Source organism: Salmo salar, chromosome ssa06 (assembly GCF_905237065.1).
Source record: "Salmo salar chromosome ssa06, Ssal_v3.1, whole genome shotgun sequence".
NCBI classification, from domain to species: Eukaryota; Metazoa; Chordata; class Actinopteri; order Salmoniformes; family Salmonidae; genus Salmo; species Salmo salar.
In genome coordinates this window covers 70,426,056-70,449,103 of record NC_059447.1, presented here as the reverse complement: position 1 = coordinate 70,449,103, position 23,048 = coordinate 70,426,056, and the positions used below count along the sequence as shown (strand labels likewise).

The 23,048-nt window shown below is 42.9% G+C and overlaps 1 protein-coding gene across 2 annotated transcripts in view; it reads left to right on the top strand.

Annotated features, from left to right (window-relative positions):
• mthfd1l (methylenetetrahydrofolate dehydrogenase (NADP+ dependent) 1 like) overlaps window positions 1–23,048 on the top strand; it is an 85,316-nt gene that overhangs the window by 4,202 nt on the left and 58,066 nt on the right. The window contains exons 7-16 of one of the 2 annotated variants that reach the window (XM_014205574.2): window positions 648–784; window positions 1,168–1,279; window positions 3,013–3,169; window positions 3,450–3,623; window positions 8,387–8,523; window positions 8,791–8,837; window positions 9,773–9,880; window positions 10,821–10,895; window positions 12,395–12,497; window positions 21,406–21,482. In XM_014205574.2, the coding sequence (XP_014061049.1) occupies window positions 648–784; window positions 1,168–1,279; window positions 3,013–3,169; window positions 3,450–3,623; window positions 8,387–8,523; window positions 8,791–8,837; window positions 9,773–9,880; window positions 10,821–10,895; window positions 12,395–12,497; window positions 21,406–21,482 (1,127 nt within the window). 2 annotated transcript variants of the gene reach the window in all.

Here is a 23,048-nt window from a genome sequence, read left to right as displayed (position 1 = left end):
CCTCCCTTATCTCACCTCATTTGCTCACATTGTATATAGACTTATTTTTCTACTGTATTATTGACTGTATGTTGGTTTTACTCCATGTGTATCTCTGTGTTGTTGTATGTGTCAAACTGCTTTGCTTTATCTTGGCCAGGTCGCAATTGTAAATGAGAACTTGTTCTCAACTTGCCTACCTGGTTAAAATAAAGGTGAAATAAAAAATGTAAAAAATAAAAGAGTAAGTGTCACACTGCTACTTAAACTAGACTGGAGTAATTCAGAGCATACCATCAATGGAGACCACTGTAACTTAAGTCACGCAGCTAGAGTTCTTCATCACGGCTAAGCCTAGCGAGTACGTACTATATGTAATGCATATGTCAAATCATTTTTGTGTTCAAATTGTAATGTATGGATTGGATTACTATCCAGTTGAAATAGCTTTGCTATTAGTTTAGGGAAGGTGATCCACATATGGATAGAGTCCAATGAAAACGATGACACCAAACTATTACACCATAAGAAAAACACTGGACTACTGAATACTCTCACTTTTATGGAACCCCAGGAGGGACTATTCTAGGAATATGAGATAAATATATATTGTACTGTTGAATAAAAATATACTGTATATCTTATACCATATTTTCCTGTTTCCGTAGACACCCCTATGGAGGGGAGGACCGTGTTGGTGGTGGGGGGTGAAGGACCCCTCGGGGTGGCCCTGCAATGCCTTATGCAGAGAAGCGGTATGGTGGTCCTCAACAGCCGGAGGAGCTCTGAGGGTCTACAGAAACAGGTATGTCCACACAGATACATGCGCGCACACACACACATCCACCTACACAAGGTACACTTACAAAATGTGTTTCAATAGACACTTTGTGTTTTGACCACTCGGCGTGTTTCAATAGACACTTTGTGTTTTGACCACTCGGTGGCAGTGTAGCTCTAATTGAGACAATACCCTGAAACATGTGAGGTGTGTTTGATGGCTGTCATGCCATGATTAGACTGACAGAGCTTTGAAGACCTGCAGAGATTAAAGTCAAACCTATCTGCATCTATTACCCTGTACTTGAACTACTGAAGGATGTAATTTGAACTAGTTTGGTCACTTCCTTAATTTGTCTCACTCTGTCCCCTCTTTCTTATGCTCTCCATCTCTTTTCTCTTCCCCAGATGATGCAGGCGAACGCTGTAGTCCTGTTGGCTGCGGGGCATATGGATGTCCCTCCCACATGGCTGAGACCTGGGACTGCAGTCATCCACTGTGGCTCTGCTCTTATGACAGGTAGGACTGACCTGTGTCAATCAGGGGGGAACATCGTCATCATAGGGACATTACAGAACTGCTTGGTCACAATATGCTTTTAATTAATTAATTCACTGCTGGATAGGTTCTGTAATATACAGTGCATTCGGAAAGTATTCAGACCCCTTTACTTTTTCCACATTTGTTACGTTTCAGCCTAATTCAAAAATATATTTTTTTATTTTTATTATCTTATCAATCTACACACAATACCTCATAATGACAAAACAAAAACAGGTTTTTAGACCCCCCGCCCAAATTTATACAAAAAAAATGATATCACATTTATATATTTATTCATACCTTTTACTCAGTATTTTGTTGAAGCACCTTTGGCAGTGATTACAGCCTCGAGTCTTCTTGGGTAAGACCCTACAAGCTTGGCACACCTGTATTTGGGAGTTTCTCCCCTTCTCCTCTGCAGATCCATGCAAGCTCTGTCAGGTTGGATGGGGAGTGTTTCTGCACAGCTATTTTCAGGTCTCTTCAGAAATGTTCGATCGGATTCAAGTTGGGGCTCTGGCTGGGCCACTCAAGGACATTCAGAGACTTGTCCTGAAGCCCCTCCTGCTTTGTCTTGGCTGTGTGCTTAGTGTCGTTGTCCTGTTGGAAGGTGAACCTTCGCCCCATTCGGAGGTCCTGAGATCTCCGAAGCAGGTTTTCATCAAGGATCTCTCTGTACTTTGCTCCGTTCATCTTTGCCTCGATCCTGACTTCTCCCAGTCCCTGCCGCTAAAAAAGATCCCCACAGCATGATACTGCCACCATCATGCTTCACCGTAGGGATGGTGCCAGGTTTCCTCCAGACGTGATGCTTGGCATTCAGACCAAAGTTAATTTGTTTTTTAATCAGACCAGAGAGTCTTGTTTCTCATGATCTGAGTCCTTTAGGTGCCTTTTGGCTTACTCCAAGCAGGCTGTCGTGCCTTTTACTGAGGAGTGGCTTCCGTCTGGCCACTCTACCATGAAGGCCTGATTGGTGGAGTGTTGCAGAGATGGTTGTCCTTCTGGAAGGTTCTCTCATCTCCATAGAGGAACTCTAGAGCTCTGTCAGAGTGACCATTGGGTTCTTGGTCTCCTCCCTGACAAAGGCCGTGCGGCCAGCTCTAGGAAGAGTCTTGGTGGTTCGAAACTTCTTCCATTTAAGAATGATGGAGGTCAGTGTTCTTGGGGACCTTCAATGCTGCAGACATTTTTTGGTACCTTTCCCCAGATCTGTGCCTCGACACAATTTTCTCTTAGCTCTACGGTCAATTCCTTCAACCTCATGGCTTGGCTTTTGCTCTGACATGCACTGTCAACTGTGAAACATTATATAGACAGGTGTGTGCCTTTCCAAATCATGTCCAATCAATTGAATTTACCACAGGTGGACTCCAAACAAGTTGTAGAAACATCTCAGGGATGATCAATGGAAACAGGATGCACCTGAACTCAATTTCGAGTCTCATAGAAAATCTCTGAATACTTATATAAATAAGGTATTTCTGTTTTTTATTTGTATAACATTTTCAGACATTTCTAAAAACCTGTTTTCACTTTGTCATTATGGGGTATTGTGTGTAGATTGAGGAAAAATAAATGTAATCCCTTTTAGAATACGGCTGTAACGTAACAAAAAGGGAAGGGGCCTGAATACTTTCCCAATGTACTTTAGATAGAAATTCAGTATGCAATTGTTTTAACCTTATAATTGAGTTGTTCTGTCTCAGAAGATCATGGAATGGAGATGTCTGGAGTGGGACCCCTAACAGCTGCCCTCCGGATGCGGAACGTGGTGCAAAGCAGCAGTCGTTGGGCCCAGGGGCAACAGTACAGACCCTGGACACTCCGCAGCCTCAAGCTGCAGCCCCTGTCACCTGTACCCAGGTAAGAACCAGGACGTACCCTTGTCACTGGGCTACCTGGGTCAACCCAGGAACTAACCATATCCCTCTATACAAAACACAAAGCTCCCATTTGCACAACCTTTGAATGGTGCTAAGAGAGGCAACATCTCTTCTTGCCTTGACAAACCTCAGCTCATCCACTCCTCTGAGTCTCAACTGTAGGAGATCTCACAAAAGGACTTCTTTCAGTATTCTAAGCGATGTTTAGATAATATTGTATTATAAGGTCTGAGGTAACTTGTCCACCCATTCCTCCACAGTGACATAGAGATCTCCCGTGCCCAGACTCCTAAGCCTGTGGACCAGCTGGCCCAAGAGATAGGCCTGCTGCAGGAAGAGACTGAGGCCTATGGCAGAACCAAGGCTAAGGTCCGCCTCTCACTCCTGGATCGCCTCAGAGAACAGCCTGATGGGAAATATGTGTTGGTGGCTGGGTGAGTCTTACCGTCTGGACAAGGAATTTATTCTATTTTGAACTTCACCCCTTTGCACATTTGTGTTTCTACCCCCCCGATTCCATCTCTATTCTCGCTACACTGCTCACAGAAATATGCTCACTGTTACTTTTACTACAAATGCCTGGGAACTAGGTTGTGTTTGGGTTTCCTCTTGTCAAAGAGAGTGAGCTGCCAGAAGGTATTTTTTTTTTTTAGATGGCGAAACAGAGAGAAAGATATATATATATATATTTTTTTTTTCTTCTTGGAGATGGATAGGGGTCAGGAGACCGTGGAGCCTTGTCTCATACCTGTCAGGGCCCCTGGCGGTCGGGGCCGGCCCCTCTTTGAAGGGTGTGTGAATGTTGCTGCTCTGACAGATCAGGCCCCACTGCCTCCTTTCATGTGTCTGGCTGAGGAATGCACTGCTGCCACTCGCCCCAACCCCTAGCAGACCGGCAGCAGCGCGCACACACACACACACACACACACACACACACACACACACACACACACACACACACACACACACACACACACACACACACACAGGTTCAAATGAGCTAAACACTCTTTGTCTCCAACCCACTGCCTCAAGCATAAACACACACTGCCACATAAACACATACAGTTTATTCAGAAATATTCACATCCCTTGACTTTTTCCAATTTTTTTTGTTACAGCCTGAATTTTGTGTCACTGACCTACACGCAATACCCCTTAATGTCAAAGTGGAAATACGTTTAGGGACATTTTTACAAATGAATAAAAAATGAAAAGCTGAAATGCCTTGAGTCAATAATTGTTAAACTCATTCGATATGGCAAGCCTAAATAAGTTTAGGTGTACAAGTGTGCTTAACAAGTCACATAGTAAGTTGCATGGACTCACTCTGTGTGCAATAATGGTGTTTAACATGATTTTTGAATGACTTTTTATTTATTTTATTTTTTATTTCACCTTTATTTAACCAGGTAGGCTAGTTGAGAACAAGTTCTCATTTACAACTGCAACCTGGCCAAGATAAAGCAAAGCAGTGCGACACAAACAACAACACAGAGTTACACATGGAATAAACAAACATACAGTCAATAACACAATAGAGAAAAAAAAGTCTATATACAGTGTGTGCAAATGGCGTGAGGAGGTAAGGCAATAAATAGGCCATAGTAGCGAAGTAATTACAGTTTAGCAAATTAACACTGGAGTGATAGATGATGATGATGTGCAAGTAGAAATACTGGTGTGCAAAAGAGCATAAAAGTAAATAAAAACAATATGGGGTAGGTAGATTGGGTGGGCTATTTACAGATGGACTATGTACAGCTGCAGCGATCAGTTAGCTGCTCAGATAGCTGATGTTTAAAGTTAGTGAGGGAAATATGAGTCTCCAGCTTCAGCGATTTTTGCAATTCGTTCCAGTCATTGGCAGCAGAGAACTTGAAGGAAAGGCGGCCAAAGCAGGTGTTGGCTTTGGGGATGACCAGTGAGATATACCTGCTGGAGCGCATGCTACGGGTGGGTGTTATCGTGACCAGTGAGCTGAGATAAGGCAGAGATTTACCTACCTCATGACTTCCTCATCTCTGTACCACACACATACAATTATCTATAAGGTGAGCAGTGAATTTCAAACACGGATTCAACCAAATTCCAGGGAGGTTATCCAATGCCTCGCAAAGAAGGGCACCTATTGCTTGAAAAAATGACCCATCTAGCAGACATTCAATATCCCTTTGAGTATGGTGAAGTTATTAATTACACTTTGGATGGTGTATCAATACACCCATTCACTAGTAAGATACAGGCGTCGTTTTTAACTCAGTTGCTAGAGAGGAAGGAAACTGCTCAGGGATTTCACCATGAGGCCAATGGTGACTTTTAAACAGTTACATAGTTTAATTGCTGTGATAGAACACTGTAGTTACTCCACAATACTAACCTAAATGACAGAGTGAAAAGGAAGCCTGTACAGAATAGAAACGTGCATCCCGTTTGCAATAAGGCACTAAAGTGAAACTGTAAAAAAGGACCTTTATGACCTGAATACTTATTTTGTGGGGGGCAAATCCAACACATCACTGAGTACCACTCATGTTTTCACGCAGGGTGGTGGCTGCATTATGTTATGGATATGCTTGTCACCGGCAAGAACTACATACATTATTTTTTTTTTTTTAGATAAAAAGAAACAGAATAGAGCTAAATACAGGCAAAATCCTAGAGGAAAACCTGGTTCAGTCTGCACCAGACACTGGGAGAGAAATTCACCTTTCAGCAGGACTATAACCTTAACCTGTTTAGGATAGGGGGCAGTATTTTCACGGCCGGATAAAAAACGTACCCGATTTAATCTGGTTATTACTCCTGCCCAGAAACTAGAATATGCATATAATTAGTAGATGTGGATAGAAAACACCCTAAAGTTTCTAAAACTGTTTGAATGGTGTCTGTGAGTATAACAGAACTCATATGGCAGGCCAAAACCTGAGAAGATTCCCTCTCTGACCATTTCTTGTCCTTCTATAGCCTCTTTATGGAAAATAGAGGATCTCTGCTGTAACGTGACATTTTCTAAGGCTCCCATAGGCTCTCAGAAGGCGCCAGAACGGGGAATGATGACTCTGCAGTCCCTGGGCGAAAAACAGTAGAGGTTTTGGAAAGTGGTCGATCTGAGAACAATGACACGGGTGCGCGCGTGTATGTGAAGACTCTATTTTCAGTCTTTGAACGAAAACAAGGTCTCCTGGTCGGAATATTATCGCTATTTTACGAGAAAAATAGCACAAAAATTTACTTTAAACAGTGTTTGACATGCTTCGAAGTACGGTAATGGAATATTTTGATTTTTTTTGTCACGATACGCGCCGACGCGTCACCCTTCGGATAGTGTCTTGAACGCAAGAACAAAATGCCGCTATTTGGATATAACTATGGATTATTTGGAACCAAAACAACATTGGGTGTTGAAGTAGAAGTCCTGGGAGTGCATTCTGACGAAGAACAGCAAAGGTAATCCAATTTTTCTTATAGTAAATCTGAGTTTGGTGAGTGCCAAACTTGGTGGGTGTCAAAATAGCTAGCCATGATGGCCGGGCTATCTACTCAGAATATTGCAAAATGTGCTTTCACCGAAAAGCTATTTTAAAATCGGACACTGCGATTGCATAAAGGAGTTCTGTATCTATAATTCTTAAAATAATTGTTATGTTTTTTTGTGAACGTTTATCGTGAGTAATTTAGTAAATTCACCGGAAGTTTTCGGTGGGTATGCTAGTTCTGAACGTCACATGCTAATGTAAAAAGCTGATTTTTGATATAAATATGAACTTGATTGAACAAAACATGCATGTATTGTATAACAATGTCCTAGGAGTGTCATCTGATGAAGATCATCAAAGGTTAGTGCTGCATTTAGCTGTGGTTTTGGTTTTTGTGACATTATATGCTAGCTTGAAAAATGGGTGTCTGATTATTTCTGGCTGGGTACTCTGCTGACATAATCTAATGTTTTGCTTTCGTTGTAAAGCCTTTTTGAAATCGGACAATGTGGTTAGATAAAGGAGAGTCTTGTCTTTAAAATGGTGTAAAATAGTCATATGTTTGAAAAATTTAAGTTTTGGGATTTTTGAGGAGTTTGTAATTCGCGCCACGCTCTATCATTGGATATTGGCGAGGCGTTCCGCTAGCGGAACATCTAGATGTAAGAGGTTTTAAACACAAGGCCAAATATACATTGGAGTTGCTTACCAAGATGACATTTGAATTTTCCTGAGTGGCCTAGTTTGAGTGTTGACTTTAAATTGGTTTAAATCTATTGGAAGACTTGTAAATGACTGTCTAGCAAATGATCAACAACCAATTATACAGAACTTGAAGAATTAAACAAATAATAATGGCCAAATATTCTACAATTCAGGTGTGCAAAACTCTTAGACTTAACCAGAAAGACTCACAGCTGTAATCGCTGCCAAAGTTCATTCTAACAATTATTGACTCGGGTGTGAATACTTATGTAAGTAAGATATTTCTGTATTTCGTTTTCTGAAAACATGTTTTCACTTTGTCAAAATGGGGTTGTGTGTAGATGGGTGAGAAAAAAAAAGTCAATTTAATCAATTTTGAATTCAGGCTGTAACACAACAAATGTGGAATAAGTCAAGGGGTATGAATACTTTCTGAAGGCACTGTACACACTGATTCACTATCCGGCTCTTACTTCCCTCGGTCTCGCGTGCACACACACCCACACCTACCCTCCCTCTCCTTAAGGAACCGTCTTTGTTCCCTGCGGGCCCTCTGGAGGCGAGGGGCCTCACTCAATTGTTGTCAGAAGAAGAGAGCGTGTTCACCAGATAGGGAGAGAGAAAGTGCCCCTAGCTTTCTCTTCCCTCTTTTCCCAACTCTTACCACAAACTGAGCAACATTGGGTTAAAAGACGGATTGCATTTTAAGTCACTTTTTAATAGGTCTCACAGGGTTCTCACTTTTATATTTGGTTTATTCATCTCTATAATGTCCAGTGAGATACCAATTGGTCACATGAATTAGTCCAATTGGACTAATGAATCTGGTTGCCTTGGATACAGGCTAAATGTGGTTAGGGCTGTGAGATCAGATGCTGCTGATTAGACTATAGCACGAGCGGCCCAGTAACCCTGCCTTGAGTCCCTCATTCTAGAACTATACTCAGCACAAATACATCTCTATTAGTGTGTACGTTTCTCTTAATGTTACCTCTTTTTCTCTCCAACACCAGTATCACACCGACCCCCCTAGGGGAGGGTAAGAGCACGGTGGTCATTGGCCTGGTCCAGGCTCTCTCTGCCCACCTCAAGCTCAACTCCTTCGCCTGCCTCAGACAGCCCTCTCAGGGGCCCACCTTTGGGGTCAAAGGTCAGAGGGCAGATCTCTACTCGTATATCTATGTTAGAGAAAGCTTATCTATGCTAATAAATTCATCTGTTCACATATCCATCTGCTTCTTATGAGGAGAATGGTAAGGGAATGTTGTCTGTGTGAAGCTAATTGTTAACATCTTTGTTCAGATTGTAAGGGGATGGAGGTGGAGTAGTTTGCTTAAGTCCACAGCTCAGCAATACTCCTGTCTCCCTCGTGCATGTTGTCTCGCTCTCACTGTGTGTTTTGTCTGTGTTCCCCTAGGGGGCGCCGCGGGAGGGGGATATGCCCAGGTCATCCCTATGGAGGAGGTAAGAGACACACACAGGCAGCTCTCAGCTGGACCCACGGCTTCAAAGGGGCTACACAAACACACCATGTTTAAACTACACACACACACATACACACCAACGCGTGCATAACATTCTCTATGACTAAAGTATGCATGAAGAGACAAGGTGGAGGGTGAGAGCTGGAGGGAGGGAAATGGGGAGGGAGGCATCAGACTTCAAAGTCTGAGAGACAGACACTTCAGAGAAGGCTTTTCAGCCTCCTAGCTTCCCTGCCTTCAACACAAACACCAGCACTGTTGAACTCCCCCCTCTTCTCTCTCTTTCTCTCCTCAATACTCCAGTGGCTGTTAAATGGATCTTTAAACTACATGATGGAGTCTGTTGGACTGTAAGGGCACTGACTGTGTTGTGATCTTTGTGTGTCGTAGTGTAGTCACAGAGGTGGGGGTCCAGTCAACTATAGGGCAACATGAGTTCATAGTCACAGTATGAGACATAACATATAGTCTGATTGAAATTACATATAACCCTCGCTCTTGGTTCTCTATGGAACTCTACTCTGGTCAATGAAATTCAGTAAATTGAGTTTTCACTTCCGTAGTTTTATTTTATTTCAGTTTTGAATCTGATGACTTGCTCTGTTTTCTCTCTCTCTTTCCCATCTCTCTCTCTCTTTGTCTCTCTTTCCAATCTTCTCTCTCTTTCCCATCTTCTTTATCTCTCTCTCTTTGTCTCTCTGTTCCACCTTCTTTATCTCTGTCCCACCTTCTTTGTCTCTCTCTTTGTCTCTGTTCCACCTTCTTTATCTCTCTCTTTGTCTCTCTGTCCCACCTTCTTTATCTCTCTCTCTTTGTCTCTCTGTCCCACCTTCTTTATCTCTCTCTCTTTGTCTCTCTGTCCCACCTTCTTTATCTCTCTCTCTTTGTCTCTCTGTCCCACCTTCTCTCTCTCAGTTCAACCTCCATTTGACAGGTGATATCCATGCAATCACTGCAGCCAATAACCTGGTGGCCGCTGCCATTGATGCCCGGATGCTGCACGAGGCCACCCAAACAGACAAGGTGACTGTGATGTCACAATTCGGAGCGATTGTGATATCACAATGGAGAGTTATGCCATCAGAATGCAGAGTTGTCCTAAAAATGATATTGACATCACAATGTAAATAGTTTCAGCGTATTCCCAGTCAGTATTAGATAGCCGCGACGTTCGAACTAAATTTTCTTCTCTGCTTGTTTAAGACAATTATAAAACTCAATTTAAGAAAAGTACATGTTTTAAGATTGCTTTTCAACATCGCCTGTTCCTGAGCGTTTTCACTACTTAGAAAAACAATATTGTAGGGGCTCATGCCCCTTTTCTTGACGGTGCTAGCAGCCATGTGAGTGCTAGCTAGCTACCGACTGGAACATTATGCTAGCCATGACCAACAACACAAACAAACGTACTGATGCAAGTAGTGAGGAGTTACAAACGGACTATACTAAACGAGTTAAATGTCTTTCCTATGAGATAACTGTTTTCGACGCACAACTACCTGTAGCCTACCTGGACATCGGGTCCCCACAATCTCCCATGCAGAGTAGCCTGAAACCACAGGGCTCTTCTCTCAGGCTCTATTACTCTGTCGGAGCATTGCGACTCATATGTCGAGACTTCTGACCTGGTTACATGTACATTGAACAACACACCAGGTTTTCGGCGTGTTTTGTTATTTCTATATAACTAAGTTGTCTCTTTCACACTGGGGTTTAATGGGAAAGCATGTTCGTTTTCCCCAATTTGTGGGCGTGGTCGAGGGGAATAGGTGAACATCCTATAGGATGGATATGTCAGTGTATTCCGAGATCTTCCATGCAAATCCCTTCAAAAAGCATTGTTAGATGCCTAAATGTGACACTAGTGAGATCACAATGTTGTCACAGGACCCATTTAACTTCCATATTGTGTATGAATTATGACATCGCCACTTGATATATTCTCTTTTACGTCTCTCTCCAGGCTCTGTACAGCAGACTGGTCCCCTCAGTGAACGGAGTTAGGCGCTTCTCTCCCATACAGATCGCCAGGCTATGTGTAAGTCCACCCAATTCACTGCCTAAAGTCCTATGTGTACTGGCTATTGTTCAGTTACCTCGCCCAGTTATGTCCCTAAGACCTCCACTAGCTGGCCTCAGTGAGCTGAAATACTGGTAGTCCAACATCCCTTCATAGGACCTCTCACTCACTCTGCAGCACTATCCCCTCAACATCACCACTCACTCATCTGTTTGGATTACATTTAGAGGAATATAGGACTCTATGGTTTACCATAGGACTTTTATAGGAGTGTTGATAGCAGTCCGGCTTGGTGTTAAACCATTACAAACATATAGGAGATGGAGGCGTGAGGTCTTCCGAAGCAGCACACAGCCTCAGAGACACAAACACACAACTTGAGGAAGACTTGAGTGGAGAAGTTCAGGAGGATGTGAAATATTAATCAGTTTGAAGATATGTGGGAGTGGAAGAGGGAGGGAGACCAAGCGAGTGGAAGAGCTTTGTGGGAAAAGTACTGGAGGAGTCTCATAAGAATTGTCTAATGAAGGGAATCTAGGACTAGACGTAAATGAAAGATCAGTCTGTCTTCTGACAGAAATGTCCTAATTTGATATTTTGTTGATGGAAAACACTCAGGCACTGCTCCAGAGACCATCAGTGTTCTATTGATTTGAGATCTGGTGACTGAGACACACACCTTTTAAACGCCATGCTCCTTTGAGACCCCTCTGTCAAAGTCACTGAGATCTCTTCTAGCCTGGCAGCCAAAATAATGGGCAACTGGGAATGTTTCTACATGAGTCTAAGCATGATTGGATGTTAATTGCTTAATTAACTCAGGAACCACACCTGTGTTGAAGCACCTGCTTTCAATTTCTTTTGTATCCCTCATTTAATCAAGTGGTTTCTTTATTTTGGCAGTTACCTTTAGTTGGGAAAGGTGATATGATAGACATCACAGGGAAATTCTGGGATAAGAGTTAAATGTCTGAGATAGGAAAATGAAGCCTTTTGGACCTCATTGAACGGTCTTTTTTTACCAGGTAAGTTGACTGAGATCACATTCTCAGCAAACGACCTGGGAAATAGTTACAGGGGAGAGGAGGGGTGAATGAGCCAATTGGAAGCTGGGGATGATTAGGTGGTCATGATGGTATGAGGACCAGATTGGGAATTTAGCCAGGACACCGGGGTTAACACACCTACTCTTACGATAAGTGCCATTGGATCTTTAGTGACAGCAGAGAGTCAGGACACCCGTTTAAAACCCGGTGCCCTACACAGGGCAATGTCCCCAATCACTAACCTGGGATATACTTTTTTTTGACCAGAGGAAAGAGTGCCTCCTACTGGCCCTCAAATTCCACTTCCAGTAGCATCTGGCCTCCCATCCGGGGTCCAGCACTTCTTAGCTTCAGAGGCCTGCCAGCAGTGGGATGCAGGGTGCTATGCTGCTGGCTTTACCACTGCATGATTCATAAGCTGTTGTTGACATTATCATCTCTTTCTCTCGCTCTCTCTCTCTCCTGCTCTAGCGTTTGGGCATCAGTGAGATTGACCCCAGTGCTCTCACGCCCCAGGAGGTCAGCTCCTTTGTCCGTCTCGACCTCGACCCCGCCAAGGTCACCTGGCAGAGAGGTAGGATCCTGTCCAATCAGTTATTCCCTCCTCCCATATTCCAGCCCCCCCACGTGATTGGTAAATGTGTTGATTTGAGGGGTGGAGCAGGGTTTCCGTTAGCCGGTAATTGTAATTGTAGCCGGCCAATTGTGCTGCTGGTAGAGAGAAAGCAAGAAAGGAGCCTTGGCCTAAAATGAAAGTTGGAGAGTATGCCTATAGTGAAAAGCCTACAAGGCAGGACTCCAGACTGTGACCATTTAGTCGTCTTTTGCAACCCTTTACTTTAAAAATATATATAAATTTGAACCTTTATTTAACTAGGCAAGTCAGTTAAGAATACATTTTTATTTTCAATGACGGCCTAGGAACAGTGGGTTAACTGCCTTGTTCAGGGGCAGAACGACAGATTTTTACCTTGTCAGCTCGTGGATTCGATCTTGCAACCTTTCGGTTACTAGTCCAACGCTCTAACCCCTAGGCTACCTGCCGCACTTGGCTGTGCGAGTAAAAAAATGTGTTGGTCGCGTCATTGCTGGCTGCACATTCATTCACCTCACTAAAAACATAAAGGTAGGAGGCTGAAACCATGATTTGGACAAAAGGTAAAGTACATTATCCTCATGTTTGCTGTAATGAAGGTGTCTGCCTGCCTGTACCTTTTTTAGCTGGGGCCTGCTGCTGTGTCAAGCGAGACACTCTCCTTTCCTGGGAGAAAAAAAAAATCTGTTTTCTGATTGTATAGCTATCCTGTTGCATCATGAAAAAATAAACAAAATAGTTTGACCAAATCGTGGGCTGCTGCCACCGACTGAAAAACAGTTCCACCAGGGGAAAATGTTAGTCTGGAGCTTCTGCTACAAGGGGAATGTCCTAAATATGGAAAAGTGGTTGTGGACAAAGATGACAAGAATGTTGATGCGGCTAAATGGGGGCTACTGTACGACTCTATTCAGTTAGGATGCAATTCTGGAGTGTTTATAATCATTTGTTTTATCATTATTATTGTATTTCATTGTTGTTATTGTAGGCCAATGTATTAATCCAAACCAGTTCTTTAACCTTTGTAGTCTTAACATTCTGTATACTCCCCTTGTCCTAAGGGTAAAAAATGACCCGCACTTCACTAAACCCTTAAAATTAAGCAGCTTAATTGAATTTTAAACCCCAAATCTATTTTGCTTGAAGAAACAACCTGTCATTCAACACAAACTTTGTGAATATCTGGGTTTTCCCTCTTCACAATGCAGAAAGACTGCATTTAATCTGTGGACACCACTCGTTTTTATTACAACACACCTGTCATGATTGTTTTCTTTAGAGCTTTATTATTATTATTATTGTTATTGCTAAAGGTACTGCAAAAGATAGCACTTGTATAGCCTAAGAAAGTAGCAGAAACTTGGAGAAAGTAGTTTTGAATGCATTTTATTGAAGGGAAACAATAATTGAACTACAAAATGCTAGTCTAATCCCATTTTTTTTAACCATTGCCCCCACCCACAAGGTGTATAAACAATAAGAATAAAATAAGATAATAGATACAAAACAAAAACGTGAAGAACATAAATCAACGATATTACAGCAATACATAATAAAATGAACAGTGAAAATCACTTACATTACAGATTTACCTCTGAATGGAACCAGTTGCTCATCCACTGTAACTTCAGGCCCAGGGTTGTAGAGGTATGGTAGACGCTCCACCCACTTCTCCCAGACCTCTCTTATGGTCGCCAGTTTGTCTCTCACGCGTCTTGAAGGTCTTGACTCACGGTTATCAAATCGTAGCATTCTTGAGGCACGGAAAATCGCCCTTCCACTCTCTGCATCCCAGAGACTACATGTAGCCTCGCCTCGGGACCTATACACACCCGCTAAGATTAGCAGCCCTATGTAGGCACGTGGGTCAATCTCATCCATCCTTTTCCAGTTGTCTCCATATTTACAGAAAGCCTCAATTTGTCATCTCCAGGAAGATTTTTTGCTGTTCTTTGACAAAAATGTTCCTCCTGGACGTCTGAAAAAATCTGATCTACGACCTGCTGGGCACTGAAACGTGCACTCATGGCTTCAGCAAAGAGAGAACTGGGGGGGGGACTGTCATCTGCAGCACCTTTATAGCCTCTGACTGCATTCACCATTAGTAAACAATGCTTTCAAGAAATGTTTATTTTGTCTGAAATAGTTTTTGTTTTGTTGTGTGTTGTTGTGGAGGGGAGTTGCTGCACATGCACGTTTTTTAGTTTTGTCTGAGTTCAATTAGTAGCACACAATCTCAATTCCGTGTGTGTGTAACTGATTTTATAACTGCCGGGTCAGAAAATGACCCTAAGACCATCTTTGTAACCTGGTGGTGTACAGCTTTCATGGAAATATGAACAAAGGCAATGTTTCACTTTTTCTAATGTTGGGGTCACTCTAGGAAAAGTCATCAAATTTCAAGTTGAAAAAATATCATTTAGGGGGTTTTCTCTGTTGTTAAACATAGTTGCGGGTCATTTTTCACCCTTAAGACAACACAAGGGCTAAATATGCTAAACTTGTTTTGTTTCATTCTGTTGACATTTTTGTTGGCTGAATAAAGTTTGATCTCTTTTTAATTGTGTGCTCCTTATTTAGTTTAAGAGGTTATCAGTAGGCCTGTTGTAAAATAAATATCATTAGTCTATTGCTGTCATTTGTTGGGTATTGTAGGCACTAGCCTTTCTTGGTAATTGCTGCGTTATAGCCTGTTCAAAACGTTTTGAGGTTTAAACCAGTTCACAAGTGTTTTGTTTAATCAATTTTAGCCATTTACTTTGGCCAAATTAAGTTTAAACTGTGCATTAAAATAACATCAAATTGATCAGAAATACAGTGTAGACATTGTTAATGTTGTAAATGACTATTGTAGCTGGAAACGGCTGATTTTTAGGCGTACAGAGGTCCATTAACAGCAACCATCACTCCTGTGTTCCAATGTTGTTAGCTAGTCCAAGTTTATCATAATTGATCATTAGAAAACCCTTTTTCAATTATGTTAGCATAGCTGAAAACTGTTCTGATTAAAGAAACAATACAACTGGCCTTCTTTAGACTAGTTGAGTATCTGGAGCATCAGCATTTGTGGGTTCGATTACAGGCTCAAAATGGCCAGAAACAAAGAACTTTCTTCTGAAACTAGTCAGTCTATTCTTATTCTGTGAAATGAATGCTATTCCATGCCAGAAATTGCCAAGAAACTGAAGATCTTGTACAAGGCTGTGTACTACCTTCACAGAACAGCGCAAACTGGCCCTAACCAGAATAGAAAGAGGAGTGGGAGGCCCCGGTGCACAACTGAGCAAGAGAACAAGTACATTAGTGTCTAGTTTGAGAAACAGACGCCTCACAAGTCCTCAACTGGTAGCTTCATTAAATAGTACCCGCAAAACACCAGTCTCAACATCAAGTGAAGAGGCGACTCTGGGATGCTGGCCTTCTAGGCAGAGTTCCTCTGTCCAGTGGCTGTTCTTTTGCCCATCTTAATATTTTCCTTTTTATTGGCCAGTCTGAGATATGGCTTTTTTTTTCTTTGCAAACAATAGGCTATACAGTTTGGCGGCAGGTAGCCTAGTGGTTAGAGCGTTGGACTAGTAACCGAAAGGTTGCAAGATCAAATCCCCGAGCTGACAAGTTAAAAATCTGTCGTTCTGCTCCTGAACAAAGCAGTTAACCCACTGTTCCTAGGCCGTCATTGAAAATAAGAATTTGTTCTTAACTGACTTGCCTAGTTAAATAAAGGTAAACAAATATATATGTACAGATCAGAACACAAAGGAATAGTGTTTTTCTAATTAGTTCTAGGCTGTTTTTAAGGACATGTTAATTTGGCCAATATCCCTTGTTTCGATGGCGCTAGCTGTTTGGGTGGATGGGTTACGCACCTACCGCATATGGATGACCAGTAAATGTCTCAAATGTCCAACAAATTTAAATCTTCCCGGTCACTTGTCTGGCGCCAGATTTTCCAAACAAAACCCTGGGGTGGAGGGTCTTGGGATTCATAGGTAGTGAGTAATTTCTAGGTTCACTCTCAATGGGTATTCTCCCTCTGTCTGTCCCACCCCTAACTCATGCCTCCAAGTCCCCCAAAGGAGTGCAGCAGTCAGACCCAGATAGCTGGGTGTGGTGAGTGAGGTGCACCGTTTTTCACCCCTCTGGGAATAATGTTGTTTTTAGGTTGTCAGGAGCCTGATGGGGTATTTACTCCGCAGGCTCAAAAGGGCACGTTGAAGAGTGTGCTTCCAGAAGATTCAAAACAGTGTTACTACAAATGCGTGTGTCTGTGCACACATCTGTATTTCTGCCAGACTATGGCTTGTGCACATCTCTTTTTAAAAATTAAAGCCCAGGATGATGTTGGGACTCCAGTGATTTCCTGTGGTCTTGGTGGATAACTAACCACAGAATAACCAATCCTAAACCTCCATTATTAGGCGTTTAGACAAACTGTTGAGTGAGACCTAAAGAACTCACCTTAACCTTCTCTATTGGCACTTAGTCTCTTCCACGTTCTAATGTTCCATTATTTCATTAAAAGGTCATCAGTCACGCATGTTTCCAAGTTCATAACTTCAAATAAGTCACTCCCCACACATGCGGTGACTGCACCTGGCTTAAATGGTGCCTCTAGAGACAAAACCTCTCACATCGTCACTCAATGCCTAGACTTACCTCCACTGTACTCACATCCTACCATACCCTTGTCTGTACATTATGCCTTGAATCTATTCTTCCACGCCCAGAAACCTGCTCCTTTTACTCTGTTCCGAACGCACTAGACGACCAGTTCTTTTAGCCTTTAGCCGTACTCTTATCCTACTCCTCCTTTGTTCCTCTGGTGATGTAGAGGTTAACCCAGGCCCTGCAGCCCTAAGAATCACTCCCATTCCCCAAGCGCTCTCCTTTTGTTGACTTCTGTAACTTCAAAAGCATTGGTTTCATGCATGTTAACAGTAGAAGCCTCGTTAGAAACCTCCGCCAACCCGGGTGTCCTAGCCGTGTGTGACTCCTGGCTTAGGAAGGCCACCAAAAATCCTGAAATTTCCATCCCTAACTATAACATTTTCCGACAAGATAGAACTGCCAAAGGGGGCGGTTAGCCTGCAGAGTTCTGTCATACTATCCAGGTCTGTGCCCAAACAATTCGAGCTTCTACTTTTAAAAATCCACCCTTCTAGAAACAGGTCTCTCACCGTTGCCGCTTGTTATAGACCCCCCTCGGCCCCCAGTTGTGCCCTGGACACCATATGTGAATTGATCACCCCCCATCTATCTTCAGAGTTCGTACTGTTAGGTGACCTTAACTGGGACATGCTTAACACCCCGGCAGTCCTACAATCTAAGCTAGATGCCCTCAATCTCACACAAATCATCAAGGATCCTACCAGATTCGACCCTAAATCCGGAACCATGGGCACCCTCTTAGATATCATCCTAACTAACTTGCCCTCCAAATACACCTCTGCTGTTTTCCACCAGGATCTCAGCGATCATTGCCTGCGTGCGTACTGTGTCCGCGGTCAAACGACCACCCCTCATCACTGTCAAACGCTCCCTAAAACACTTCAGCGAGCAGGCCTTTCTAATCGACCTGGCCCGGGAATCCTGGAAGGATATTGACCTCATCCCGTGAGTTGAGGATGCCTGGTTGCTCTTCAAAAGTGTTTTCCTCTCCATCTTAAATAAGCATGCCCCATAAAAAAAAATGTAGAACTAAGAACAGATATAGCCCTTGGTTCACCCCAGACTTGACTGCCCTTGACCAGCACAAAAACATCCTGTGGCGTTCTGTATTAACATCGAATAGCCCCTGTGATATGTAACTTTTCAGGGAAGTCAGGAACCAATATACTCAGTCAGTTTAGAAAGCTAAGGCTAGCTTTTTTAACAGAAATTTGCTTCCTGTAGCACTAAATCCCAAAAGTTTTGGGACACTGTAAAGTCCATGGAGAATAAGAACACCTCCTCCTAGCTGCCCACTCCACTGAGGATAGGAAACACTGTCACCACTGATAAATCTACGATAATCGATCATTTCAATAAGCATTTTTCCACGGCTAGCCACGTTTTCCACCTGGCTACCCCTACCAATTACCAACATCTCAGCACCCCCTGCAGCAACTTGCCCCTCCCCCGCTTCTCCTTCACCCAAATCCAGACAGCTGATGTTGCAAAATCTGGATCCCTACAAATCAGCTGGGCTAGACAATCTGGACCCTCTATCTAAAATTATCCGTCAAAATTGTTGCAACCCCTGTTACTAGGCTATTCAACCTCTTTCGTGTCGTCTGAGATCCCCAAAGATTGGAAAGCTGCCGTGGTCATCCCCCTCTTCAAAGGGGGAGACACTCTAAACCCAAACTGTTATAGACCTATATCCATGCTGCCCTGCCTTTCTAAAATCTTCTCAAGCCAAGTTAATAAACAGATCACCAACCATTTCGAATCTCACCGTACCTTCTCCACTATGCAATCTGGTTTCCGAGATGGTCATGGGTGCACCTCTGCCACGCTCAAAGTCCTAAACGATATCATAACCGCCATCGATAAGAGACGGCTACTGTCTTCATCAACCTGGCAAGGCTTTCGACTGTTAATCACCACACTCTTATCGGCAGCCTCAATAGCCTTGGCTTCTCAAATGACTGCCTCACCTGGTTCACCAACTACTTCTCAGATCGAGTTCAGTGTGTCAAATTGGAGGGCCTGTTGTCCGGACCTCTGGCAGTCTCTATGGGGGTGCCACAGGGCTCAATTCTCGGGCTGACTCTTTTCTCTGTATATATCAATGATGTTGCTCTTGCTGCTGGTGATTCTCTGATCCACCTCTACGCAGACGACACCATTCTGTATACATCTGTCCCTCTTTGGACACTGCGCTAACAAACCTCCAAACAAGCTTCAACGCCATACAACACTCCTTCCGTGGCCTCCAACTGCTTTTAAATGCTAGTAAAACTAAGTGCATGCTTTTCAACCGATTGCTGCCCGCACCCTCCCGCCCGATTAGCATCACTACTCTGGACGGTTCTGACCTAGAGTATGTGGACAACTACAAATACCTAGGTGTCTGGTTAGACTGTAAACTCTCCTTCCAGACTCACATTAAGCATCTCCAATCCAAAATTAAATCTAGAATTGACTTCCTATTTCGCAACAAAGCCTCCTTCACTCATGCCGCCAAACATACCCTCGTAAAACTGACTATCCTACCGAACCTTGACTTCAGCGGTCATTTACAAAATAGCCCCTAACACTCTTCTCAGACTACATCCAATTTGCTATCACAGTGCCATCCGTTTTATCACCAAAGCCTCATAAACTACCCACCACTGCGACCTGTATGCCTTCGTTGGCTGGCCCTCACTACATATCCGTCGCCAAACACACTGGCTCCAGGTCATCTATAAGTCTTTGCTAGGTAAAGCTACGCCTTATCTCAGCTCACTGGTCACGATAACAACACCCACCCGCAGCAGGCACTCCAGCAGGTATAGTTGTCCCCAAAGCCAACCCTTCCTTTGGCCGCCTTTCCTTCCAGTTCTCTGCTGCCAATGACTGGAACGAAATTCAAAAGTCTCTGAAGCTGGAGTCTTATCTCCCTCTCTAATTTTTAGCATCAGCTGTCAGAGCAGCTTACCGATTGCTGTACCTGTACAAAGCCAATCTGTAAATAGCACACCCGACTACCTCATCCCCATATAAATGTAAATCATTTTATAACATTTTTGACATGCGTTTTTCTGGATTTTTGTTGTTGTTATTCTGTCTCTCACTGTTCAAATAAACCTACCATTAAAATTATAGACTCATCATTTCTTTGTCAGTGGCCAAATGTACAAAATCAGCAGGGGATCAAATACTTTTTTCCCTCACTGTAGATTTTTCTATTTTTATTTTGTGTTATTGACTGTATGTTTGTTTATGATTAACTCTGTCGTTTTTGTCGCACTGCTTTGCTTTATCTTGGCCAGGTCGCAGTTGTATATTAGAACTTATTCTCAACTGGCCTACCTGGTTAAATAAAAAAGTTTAGTGAATTGAATAGGCCTACCTTTATCAATTTATACTTTTTCAATTACATTTTTATTTAGCCTTTACATTTTTATTTAGCCTACCTACCCCAGCCAAACCCTAACCCGGACGACGCTGGGTCAATTGTGCGCCGCCCTATGGGACTCCCAATCACGGCGGTTGTGATACAGCCTGGAATCGATCCAGGGTCAGTAGTGACACCTCTAACACTGAGATGCAGTGCCTTAGACCGCTGTGCCACTTAGGAGCCTGTGTCTTAATTATGTCTGTGAGAACGTATTCATTTCCAGTCTGAGAAATGTGTGGTTTTTCTTGGCTAGCGCTGGTCATCCAGAGGTCTCTTTGGGTCGTGTGTGTGTGTGTGTGTGTGTGTGTGTGTGTGTGTGTGTGTGTGTGTGTGTGTGTGTGTGTGTGTGTCAGTTACAGGCCCATCATACATGTGTTTTAACACTGTTTACTGTCCAAATGGGTTTTACAGACCAGGCCAGGGTTGGATTGTAAAGGACATGACTCAATACTGTGTACCAGCGGGTCACCTAGGTTTTAAAGGCTCTCCCTGGTCCATGTTTATGAAAGAGGCCAGTTTAACGCTCAGTCAGATGTTTTCCACATGTCACTGAAACACTATGACGTTTTGAAGGGGCTCACTCATTTAAAAAAAAATATAGATATTTTTTTAATGCGATTAGGGTTGCAAAAATCCCAGGTTTTCCAGGAATCCCGGTTGGAAGATTCATGGATTTCGTGCTTATTCCATCCTGATTCCAGGAGTCTTTTTGAGAATGTTCCTGGATTTTTGCAATCTTAAGTGTGATGTAATGTATGAATTAGTATACTGTATTTATGGGTATTTTTTTCTGTCTTGCAGTGGTTGATACCAACGATCGTTTCCTGAGGAAGATAACTGTAGGACAGGCCAGCACTGAGAAAGGACATGTGCGAGAGGTATGTACAGTATATCTTTAAAATGTTATGTACATTATAACCATGTGATTATGTGTATGACCTGAGTGATAACTCACTGATTAGTAATGTATTTATTTTATATAGTGCTTTTCATTACAAGTAGAATCTCAAAGTCGCTTAAAGTAAATGCATAAATAAAAGATGTAGGAATCTTAATGGCCATTGGCTAATGTACTACTAACCACTCATTTACACACCTTCATTTACTGATTACTTCCAGTTTGGCTGAATGGTCGGTGCTCAAGCATTTGCATTTACATTTACGTCATTTAGCAGACACTCTTATCCAGAGCGACTTACAAATTGGTGCATTCACCTTATGATATCCATTTACACTGTAATTGGGGGATAAATTACATTTTTGGTTACTCCACATATTATCAACAGGTGTGCATACAGTATGTGCATACACATTGTTGAGACATGGCGTCAAAGACTGGCGTGTACACACTATATACACACACACACACACAGAGACAGACCTTCGCCCCCCCCCTCGCCTTCTCCAATTAAGTGTGTTGGTGTGTCAGTATCTGTCAGTATTAATGGGGCCTAAATGAAATCCTGCAAATAAACACACTTCCCTCAATGGGAAGCAAGCACCTTAAGTGAAAGCAAATGTTGAAAGCATAAAATACTGTCCTCTCCTGGATCGTTAGCAAGCATATGTTTATGTCCCTCCACCGTTCCCTCCCTCTTTCATCCTCTCATCACTCATCCAGTGGTACACTCTATAGCCCCCCAGGGCCTTGGCCTCGGGAGGGGTAGTAAAAAATGTCAATGCCTAATGCCTTTACTCTGGCGATGTGTTTGTGTCGGTATGGTTAACGATGTGTTTGTGTCGGTATGGTTAACGGTGCGTTGTGTCGGTATGGTTAACGATGTGTTTGTGTCGGTATGGTTAACGATGTGTTTGTGTTGGTATGGTTAACGGTGCGTTGTGTCGGTATGGTTAACGATGTGTTTGTGTCGGTATGGTTAACGATGTGTTTGTGTCGGTGCGGTTAACGGTGCGTTGTGTCGGTGCGGTTAACGGTGCGTTTGTGTCGGTGCGGTTAACGGTGCGTTTGTGTCGGTGCGGTTAACGGTGCGTTTGTGTCGGTGTGGTTAATGTAATTGATCTTTTACAATTTATCTCTTTCTCACACAGGCGCACACACACGCAATACCAAGGTTATTATAGTTTGGTGTTTTTATTAGTTTTAAGATTTCTATTTGAAATTCAGGTTAGTTTCAGTTAGTGTTCAGATCTGATTTACTATTTAGTTTTTATATTTATTTTCAGTTTTAGTGTAAGGGACAGAAAGTAGCCTATGCGTGGGAGGCTCGGAGCCATTTATGTGTTGTATAATTTGTGTTTTTGGGGATAACATCTTACCACTGTGGCAGTAATGCATAAGGCAGTGGTATTCAACGTCGGGGTCGTGACCCCTAGTGGGGAATTGCAGCAGGGTCGCCAAAATTGTGTAGTTGGGGTGGAGTCGCCAGAAATTCTGGCTAAATAAATGGTATCCCCGCTGAAAGTTTGAATACCACAGGCTGAGG